Source organism: Chaetura pelagica, unplaced genomic scaffold (genome assembly GCF_000747805.2).
Source record: "Chaetura pelagica isolate M959 unplaced genomic scaffold, ChaPel_1.0 scaffold171, whole genome shotgun sequence".
NCBI classification, from domain to species: Eukaryota; Metazoa; Chordata; class Aves; order Apodiformes; family Apodidae; genus Chaetura; species Chaetura pelagica.
In genome coordinates this window covers 2,020,162-2,030,661 of record NW_009952066.1, presented here as the reverse complement: position 1 = coordinate 2,030,661, position 10,500 = coordinate 2,020,162, and the positions used below count along the sequence as shown (strand labels likewise).

Below are 10,500 nucleotides of genomic sequence, written 5' to 3'. Positions count from 1 at the left end.
AATACGGCTTGTGAACTGCTGGAATCTGGCTTTACACTTACCTTCCGGGGTATCTTTTTGGTTTTTTGTTTGTTTGTTTTGTTGTTTGTTTGGGTTTTTTTTGGTTGGTTGGGGTTTGTTGTTTTTTTTGTTCGTTCGTTTCGGTTTTTATAAATGTGAACAGATCAAACCGCTTGAGGAGAAGTGAGAATTTCCTTTAGTATAGCCACAAATGCCTTGACTCTGCTGTTGATGGTCTCCAGAAATGCTGTAGAAACTGCCTTAACTGTGACATGCCAACTTTCTGTTCGTTTTGCCCTTTCTATGGTAGCTCATCAGTTGACTATCTGTATATGTTGGTTTGAGTAATTATGTTATTTATTCGTTATTTATTTATATTAATTATGAAGAATGATATTATTTGATTGCCGATATTCCGATGTGCTTTTTTGTCTCCCCCCCCCCGCCTGCCATTTCACTGTGCGTTTTAGAAGGTCTTTTTTCTAAAGAGATCTGCTAAAAAGGTTTTAACTTTTATACCTAGAATAACACGATCTGAACCATTTTATCCTGTGCAACCGACAGCTCTTACTTTTAGATGCAATCTCTTTTTCTACACACATTATTTTCTTAACTGTTAGCTATTTATAGAGTTGCTTCAATAGAACTGTTTCAACTGTATAATTATTTACTATTCAAATAAAATATTTTCAAATTCAAGTGTGCCCCTGCTCCCTCCTGCTTCTCCCTGCTGGGCTGGCCCAGAGGGGCTCTTGTCGGGGGGTGGCTGGGTCCAGGCTCTGGACTTCAGCTGGCCAGGCATCCTTGTAGGCACCTGCCTGCTCTGCACCTTTTGATGGGATTCATTAGAAAGGCGTTAAAGGAGGGGAGGAGAGCAGGGTGAGGTATGTCTGGTCCCAGGGGAAGGCTGCCTCACTGTGTGAAGGAGTGCACAGGGCTGCTGCCCCACACCGTGGGCTAAGCCCTGGCCCTGCACTTGTCACCAGGCGCAGACTGTCCCTGTGCTCTGCTTCTGGTCCTTGGGAAGAGATGTAGAAGAGCTTTCAGTGAGCTTCCCTTGAAAGCGTTGGCAGGGAAAACACTGGGAGGGGTGTCAGCTTTGAGGGAGAGAGATGCAGAAAGCTTGGAGGCAGCCGTGCCTGCGTGAGGATGTGCTGTTTGCTTGGGTGGATTCCCCTGTGCTCAGCACACTGCAGTGGGGGGTTAAGGGGCTCCCTAAAGCAACCGCATCTGCTTTCACTGGGAGCTGTGGAGGCTGGTGCCAGGGCAGCCAAGCTTTTGCATGCTTTTTTGGAGGTTAAAGCCTGATCCTGCCTGCTCTCACTCTGCCCTGTGGTGGGATTTCTGTAGCATCTACCAATAACAAAAGGGTTTTGGCAAAGACTCCCATCTGGAGCAGAAGACTGAAAAAACTTGCAAGGCAGAGGGAAAAGGAGGTGCAAAGCTCTCTGTTTCACCCTGCCAGGGGACAAGTGGCTGTGTCCCATGGCCTCTGGTGTAGCTCAGCATGGTACATGCATAGTGGCCTGGGACCACCAGCTCTGATATGTGTGGGGACTCCGGGGCTTGGCTCTGTACCTGGGAATTATGTGGGTCTGGGCAAAAAGTAGTTTTGGGGTTTTTTAACAAAAAAATGTTGTAACATTGGTGTGAGTTGGCAAGATGTCTGCTGGGTCAGTGAAACCCCTCTTCCAGGTGCCGTAGCACAGCCGTACGACCTCTCCCTTTCCCAGCAGGAGAAGCCGTGGAGCCAACCTCATAGCATGCAGGTCTGCTTGGCAACCCTAAGCACAGATACCTTGTCACCTACCAGCGTGCTAAGGGCTGAGTCTGGGCTGAGATGTCTCGGCTTGGGTGTTCTGACACTCTCTGTTTTGGGGACAATAACACCTTGGAGGCTTTTGGTGGCTGGATGAGGTTCCCAACCTGTTCATGTGCACTCACCTAAAGGCTCTTGTCTGAGACGCGGCCGCTTGCCTTGGGAAAGGCAGGTGACCTTCTGGAGCTTCCTGCAGGAAAGCTTCCCAGGACGTGTCTGCGTATTTTTTGATAGAGCAAAGCTTCTAGAGAAAGAAAAGCTAGTTTTTGTGTTTTGGTTTTTTTCTTGTTTGGTCAGGCTAAAAAGTACCAAAGCCAGTTTGCTTCTGTTGCCTGGATTCCTTGGAAACCAACTGCCTTATACCAGGACTGGCTTCAGGTCTAGGCGAAGCTGTGGTTTTAGCTGTAAATTGATATGCTGAAAAAGAGAACATGGCCCCAGCAGCCTGAGAGATACGGGCAGAAAACATGCTTGGCAAGAAGTGTGGTTTTTGCCTTTGCTGTCTTCCCTGGCTTTGGAAAGCCCCAGATGCTGGGCTGTCACAGCTCTCTGTGGGCAGGTGGGCCGGTTTCTGCGCTCCCCGAGGGGAGTTTGCCAACACACGTGGTGATTCTCTGGGGCCACTGGACGCCATTTCCAGACCGATGCCCAGCACATCTTCAGAGAGGCTCCATCCACATCTTCACAGCAGTGCCCCTGCCAGAATCTTTGCTCTAAGCATGTGGCTCTGACAGGTCAAAAACAACTGCTTCATGTTTGTATCAAGTTCCCGATAGTCAAGTAAATTAATGCCTGTCCTTGTAGGAGCCGGATAAAATCCGCTGGGGTCAGAAAATGTCGTTGTCAGGATAGCCATCAGCACCAATGCTTCTGCATCTTCTGCTGATGGGAACGTATATTGCAGTGGAAAGTGTGATTAGGGAGGACTTGTGTTTTAGGGGGAGTAAGGAGAGGTGAAACTGCAGTACTTTGAACACTGAGCTCCATCCACAAGGACCCTGAAAAGCAGGAGATTCACTTTTGGCATTGCTGGGCTGCTGCAGCCTTGGCTGAGGCAGCTGCTGGGGGATTGGGTCCCCCCCATCCTGTCACCCAAACACCACTGAAGAGTCTTGGAGAAGGTCCTTAACAGCATGAGGCACCAGCTGCCCCAGGGATTTTACGGGGATCAATCCACATCACAGCACTGCAGTGTGGGGCACTGCCCCACTGCCATGTTGATGCTTGCTGCCTGCTCCCAGGAAGCCTCCCTTGGGCAAGATTCTGGGGAGGGATCAGTCCCTACCCCGTGCTGTCCCACCACCCAGGCTCGTGGGACCTCAGCCCAGCTCTCCTTTGCATCCACCTCCACATCCATGAGACCCTCAAGCCCGTTTTTATCCCAGTGGATGTGTTGAGAGCTGAGTGCTGTGTCTGAAGCTCGCAGCTTCTGGGAATGCAGGTGTTGCCTTTTTGGTGCCATGGTCTCGCCATCCGGCAGCGCAGGCCGGCCAGCGCTGTGCAAACAAAGCCTCCTGCTGTCAGCTAACAAATCAATTTGCTGATGACTTGCAGTGCATCCAGCAGGAACAGGTTTGGGCACCATGGAAAACGCTGATCCTACCCCAAATGTGACGCCGTTCCCAGTTCTTGGCTGTTGTCGTGCAGGCGCAGAGGCTGCCTGCTCTCTGCGCATGTGGGCAGGGATGATTGGAGCCTTCCTCCTCTCCCAGCACACAGAGCTGGACACATGGTCCAAAATGGGTTGTTTGCAAACTGGAAGGAACCAGGGACATGAGTTACTGCAGCCTTTGAGGTTGGCAACAACACTGCTCATGCTGCAGAGGTGGCTTTTCCCGTCTGGGACATCAGTGCTGCTAGGAGAGGAATGGGCTTGGAGATGCTGCTTCTTCAAGGGTCAATCTTGTAGCGATTTTTGACATCAACAACATGGTAACTCGCAGCCACAAATGCAGTGTCCCTTGGCTGCCTCGCTTGGAGGGCACACTGGGAGACACGGCTGGGCACAGGTTTTGGGGGCTGGCTGGGCAGCAGCCGGGCCCTACTGAGCATCCTCTGGTCTGCTGCTGGGGCAGGTGTATGGGAGGAGATGTGGTGAGCCCAGAAACGGCTCTGGGATGGGGCTCTGGCTGGGGATGTCACACCTCCTCCCCACACAGATCTGTGTGAAGACTTGAGTGGCTTTGTCATGAGCTGGCAGGAGGGAGAACTGCTCAAGGAGCTCCTAGCCCACCTGTCCCCGACAGGTGTGGGGTGATGTGAGGTGCTCTGGGGCAGCAGTGCTGATGCACCTTCTGTCTTGAAGCCCACTGCTGGATCCCAGCAGGCATTTTGGGCCAGCATGGCTACAGCAGCTGGGTACAGTGAATTATCTGGGACTCCTTGGGAAGCAGGGTGCTGGGGCTGCCTGCATCTTGAGCATTACATTCAGACATCTCAAATCCTTCCATGCAGATAAAAAGCCTCATTATGCCTTTAAATGGTTTTAATTAAATTTAGTTTACAATCTGCAGAACAAAGGTCTGCCTCGTGGAAACATTTGATATGTTAATCAGAGGGATGGACATGCCAAGTGCAGCCTTTTCTTTCACAGGGCTGTCCAGCAGGTAGAGGCTGCAGGGCAGGATTTTTTTATTTAAAAAAATCTCTTTTAATCTAAGCGCAGGGCTGAGAAGACGCCTGGTGTCTAACCAAGGCACAAACATCCCTGTAATGCTCTGACCCCAGCTTCTGGTTTTGCTGTTGCCATCAGCACAGGCAGGCAGAGACTGAGATGGGCAGAGGCGGCGGCCGGCGGTGGCACGGGAGAGGTGGCCTTGCTCCGGCAGAGGGGACGCTGTTGGGAATGCATCCTCCCGTGGCGGTGACTTGGACATTCTTTGTGACTGCTGTCTGCCTGCTCCAGTTAAACCACCTGTTCCCTGTGGAAAAGAATGGCTGTTTGTAGGTAATAATAAACCCCCCTCACAGCGCGGGAGCTGTGGGAGGAGCACAGTGCTTTTGAGACAAACTCTGTTTTTTAAACCTTTTCCTATGCGGGGGAGAAGCTGATTTCCGGGAGGGACATAGAGCAGAGCAAAGGCTGCACTGGGCTGGGGACAGGGAGCCTGGGTGGCTGCGGGGATCAGTGACCCAGCTCCAGCTCCACAAGGGTTTGATGTTTGTCTGGACAAGGAACTAAGCAATCATTTCATTTGCTAATTTTACAGTTTTTCATATGTAAATGACATGTATTGCAGTAACAGTTCAAAGGGAAAAAAACAACAACAACAAAAGTGAGGAAAATGCTGAACATCTGCATGGGACCTCTAATAAATTATAATTCTGCGTTCAAAAAAGCTATTATACTGCTACTATATCAATATATTGTATATGGATTATCTGCACAAGTATACTTCATAATGCTAGTAGGGTATGAAATATGACATATAATGTATCATAATGTCTATAAGGTATATATTGCCTACTGCAGAATGGATATTGTAATTCATTATATACAGTACATAAGTTTATATATTCATTATATATAATTATTGATACATTATCAGTATTCATATAATGAAATAATGTTCTCTTGTAGAATGTATTAGCTTTGTAGGACTATATTATGGAATACAGAGTATGCACTAGATAATGCACTGTTGTGTATGTACATGTGTACATACAGAAACCAGTGTATGTGGAGACGCACATATGTATGTCTAATAATATGCATAATCTATAGTATTATAAGCTGTTGTACATAATGCATTGCAATTTTTATGAAGTAGATTATAGATGCATTATGCAATATATGGTAACATGCATTATAATTAATTGTATCATCTATTGCATATTATTAATATCGAGATTATTAATGCTGAAATTATTTGTGGAACTGTATTTTCTTATGTAAATTATTTAATAAATGCATACACCATATATATTATGCATACAATATTATAGTTCATATAGGAATGTTATAGTTCATATAGTAAATTGCAGATACCTGAAGTATACACTAGGTATGTGTGCATATATATATATACATACACATACATAATGTATATGTTATATATAACCTTTATGTAGCCTTGAATCCTTATTTTTATAAGAATAATGAGTGCATAATTATATTATTGTTAATGTATTAATTATATATATGTATATGTGTGTATATGTATGTATATGGTTATACTGTAATGTATATGTAATGGTTATACTGTGTATTATATAATGTATATCACATTATATACATTATATAACACATTACAGACAGTAGATTATGTGTATTATGCTTAACATAAGAATATCTACATATATCTGCTTATATTTACTACCTATTATATATATGGCATCTAATAGATAGATGTACATATTATAAATATATCCAGTTAGATATACTACAGCATACAATAAATATAACAACATGCATAATTTTCTGATTAGTAATAATTATACAGAATATTGATTAATGTATATTATCAATTAATAGATACAGCAAGAAGATTGATAATACATAGAAAAATGTTAGGCATTGTTATGTCTATGTGTACCTTATTTTTCTAAAAAATTTATTTTACTGCCCTGTAGTTCTCACACTTGCCTGTGGATGCTCCCCAGTGTGTTGCTGGTGGCTCTGGGGTGACTCAGCCCACGGCCCCCACGCCTTGCCCACCCGACGCTGCCCACAGCCCTGTGTCCTGCAGTGCCCCATGGCTGCCCCACGACCACGTCCCTCAGGGCTGGCAGGGCCCTGGTGCACCCACTCACAGCCTGCCCAGACAAAGGACACCCCTTTGTGACCCCAGGCTTGGCGGGGTTGGGCACGGTTTGCTATCCCTTGTCCAGGAAGACTGCTGGCTCCCCTCTGCCCACGAAGTGTGGCCAGTGCTGAGCAGGTCCCTAAATGCCCAGTGAGTGTGGGAAGTTCAGGTGTTCAGGACTTCACCTGGAGCCATTTGGATTCAGTCATTTCTGACTAAAGCTCCTGAAAGCAATTTAAGGGAGAACTTTGTGATCTCTTTTCAGCAAAGGGCCGAGACGTTTCCAAGTGTCTTTCCCCACTGCCAAAATAATCCCTTCATATTCTCACTGACCTCAGTGGGTGGGAATGCATAAGCACCCAACTTAATTGTGACTGAGAGCACAGACCCCCTCCCATTTCCTCAAATAATGTCCCCACAGAGTGGAAAATCACCATTAAAATCGTGTTTTTAGTGTTCGTGCAAATCGCCGAGCGCCGCGGCCTCGCCTGGCCGGGGCAGCCTCCGCATCATGCACCCCTTGCACCCAGCAGCCTGCCAGTCACGTCTTCTGGGGTTCATGGAGGTCTGGAACTGTTGCTGATCACCTGCCACGAGTCCCTTGCGCACCAGCCGCAGCTGAGGCTGGTGTCACACAGGCTCGGTGCTACTGAGGGTTCTCCCAGGATAAACCAGCAGCCTGTAGCCATGGGGCGAGAGCAGCAAGCTGGGGCACGGCCGGCAGCGTCACGCTCACCACCTTCAACACCAGCATCCCAGCTGCACTTGGGCCAGACCCACCCTGGCTGCAGCACCGCCTGGGCACAGGCCTGGCACAGCCAGGGAGCATCCCTGACCTCACCACAGCTGGGAAGGCAGAGCCCTGCCTGCCACGGCACCTCCTGCCCCACGACACCACACACAACATCAGGTACTGGCTTTTCATTGCTCTTTTAAGGATTCTGCTGTCAGCTAAGATTTATTAAGTTTGGGAGGGATGACAGAACAGCTTTGTTATCCAGTTCATAGTACAAAACCACAGGTGAATTTTTTACAAATTAATATTTTTAGGGTTTTTTTACATCAGTGTTTTTTACATCATCAGTGTTTTAATTCTTCCCTGAATTAGAGATGCATATTGCTCTAGCAAGAAAAGTCTCCTTTTATTCAGAAGAATGCCTTTGAAATAATTTCAGACCATTTTATTGGATAACTAAGAACAAGATGGCCTTGCCTATCCGGTCCTGAAAAGAAAATAAATTAAAATACGTTTTATTTTGTAATTTTCTTTCCCGACACACAATCAGTAGAAAGCAAAAAAACAAAACGTGAGGCAAAGAATCAAAGTAAAACCCCTTCACAAATCAGGCTCTTCCCAGCAGGACGGCCACATTGTGCCCATGTCCCAGCAGGTCCATGGTCAGTGCCAGTGGCTCCAGCCCTGGTGCCTGGTGGCACTGTGGGCTAAGCTGGCAGCCCCCACGCCAAGAAACCCCCTCAGAGCCCACGGCCAAACCTGGAGCTGCCTCCAGGCAGTACTGACTCAATTATCTGGGATTTGCCAGGCAGTAACAGGGCTGGGCGTGGGCACATCAACACAGAAGTAAAAGTGCAAAAAACATGGTGGCCCAGTGGTGCATTTTGCTTCATTTTAATTCAATCCCACCACGTGCAAAGCTGTGCATGTGAACTCTGAGTAGCAAACCAAACAAGAAAGTGACCTGGACCTGATAAGGGTTAGGAAGGCCAGAGAGGTCTGATGCAACAGTAGAGGATGGGCAGATGCTGATGCTCAAAACATCAAAAAAATAAAGGTAACACAGTATTACTTGCTTTACAGCCATCTCCTCATCCCACGGCATGTTCCAGGAGGGCCAGGGCTGCCCAGGCTGGCCAGGGGGCCCAGCCCCGGCCTCAGTGTGTCCTGCAGCAGTTGCAGGAGGAACCTCACACTCTGCTGGGCAGTGTGTCACACAAGTCCCTTCATGGTGGAGCAGCGACGGATTTCTGCCTTGGATCTGGCCATCCCCCTTCACAGTGAGTGGTTGCAGAGGTCTCTCAGGTTCGTTTTTACAATACAGGGTTTTTTAGCTATAAACCTATATACCTAGACAGAAATACATTTTCTATTGAAAACACAAGCTTTGCTTACTACACAGAGTGCCAGGATGACACTGCACATCGTCCACAGCCTTCAGGTTTATTTTATTCTAACTAGAGATGCTTCAAGTTGCAGGCTATTGCCCTGGTGCTGTGACAAGGTGAGGTGGTTACCTAAGAGGTCTAATTATTCAAACCCTGGTGAGAAGTAGTCATGGCAAATGTGCAGCATTTGCTCTTCAAAAAGGAACTTGGTTATTTTTATTTTGCTAATGAGTAGTTCACAGTACACAGCCATCACATGCACAGTAGCAGGTGACATAGTGATCCTCAAGCCAAAGGCAGTGCTGGGAAAGAGGGTTTCTGTCTAGAATAAGCACAAAGATGTGAAGGTAAAACCTGGCTGGCACAGAAGTTGCTGATGGGTACCTCCTGCCTGCCCAGGATGCGGCTGCCCCGGTGATCACAGCTCTGCCACAGGTGGCACCTGATGGCTGCTGAGCACCTTCAGCTTCAGGCTTGTACACAGGCTTGTACAGGCTTGTAGTGACGTGTGACTGTGGTTACACAGATCTTAACGCAGATGCTGGAACTTTGCAGAACAGGCAGTTCCCTCCTGGATCTCAGGTGAGTGACCTGATGACTACTAATCCTTTGCTACACGCACAGAACTGGTGCTGGACGGCCACAGATGGGGAGCAAGGCTGAACACAGACTGCAGAGCACCTCCATCACTCACCCACTCTCCAGGAGGGGGACATTTGTTACATGGTAGTCATGAAAACCTCTATTGAGACAAAATTCCCTAACAAGACAATTAAGTGCTGGCCGGAATGACAAAGCACAATGCTCTAAAGTTACATGACATAACTGATTTCAGTGCTGGCTTGTGTCCTCTTGCTGTGACACCAGTACTTGTGCGCAGGTGCTGAAGCTGCCGATGCCACCCCAGCAGTGAGAGCTCCCGTCCTTCTCCTTGTGACAGAAATGATGGAGTGAAAGGCAAGAGGACACCACAGGGGACATGAGAGCACCAGCCAGGTCTGTCTGCCTGCAGAACTGCAGTGCTACAGAGCAAACCCCCCCCCGCCTGTCCCCTTCGACACGTGCTCATCCAAAATTGCAGTCAATAACGTATTTATTGGAAGGTCTGGGCCGGAGTTGAGCTCCCGCAGCACCTCAGTTGGAAGACTTGCTGAGAGCACTGGCGGAGCGGCGAAGCTTCCCAGAGACTCTGCTCTTGGAGGCACGTGGCAGTGTGGGCGAGGGCGGCTCTGCCAGCTCGATTCCTATGGCGACAGTAAGGTCAGCGCTTGCGCTTGTGGTGAGGCAGCCTGGAAAACAGAACAGGAAGAGAAAACAGCACGCTGGGAGAGGAACAGCCTGCCTGTCTGCATCAGGGGAACTGCTCAGCAAAAGGCAGTCCCTCTCCACCTCCTCTTCCACACTAATCCCGGGTATCGCTCAGGTGAACTTGACATTTGTAGTAGAAATTTGGCATAGGCAGCTGAAAACAGCTATGTTGGGCTTTCCTGGGGAAATGCGGAATTTCTCTTTGCCAACTTCCAGCAAAAGGGAGGAGCATCTGGGCAGTGAGCAGTCGGCAGCGCCCAGGAGGGCAGGCGAGCCTCCAGCAGCAGCTGCAGCCCCTTGGGGCCAGTTCAGGCTCTGCAGGTGCTGAGGGCTCCAGTGCACCCATCCTGCTCATGCAAAGCTCCAACAAAACCCAAGTAACAGACCTGGGAAAATGGATCTTTCAATTGTGTGTAAAAAAAAGTAATTATTGCTATATGTCACTAAGCAGCTCTTCTGTACTAAATCTACTACAGAGATCTGGAAATTAGTTTCCGTAGCAGG

At 48.0% G+C, this 10,500-nt stretch overlaps 1 protein-coding gene across 1 annotated transcript in view; it reads right to left on the bottom strand.

Moving 5' to 3' along the window:
* Positions 1–9,822: 9,822 nt before the first annotated feature.
* Positions 9,823–10,500, bottom strand: part of RALGAPA2 (Ral GTPase activating protein, alpha subunit 2 (catalytic)) — a 156,895-nt gene continuing 156,217 nt past the window's right edge. The window contains exon 42 of the mRNA XM_010005126.1: positions 9,823–9,977. Within this exon, the coding sequence (XP_010003428.1) occupies positions 9,823–9,977 (155 nt within the window). The remainder of the gene's footprint in view (positions 9,978–10,500) is intronic.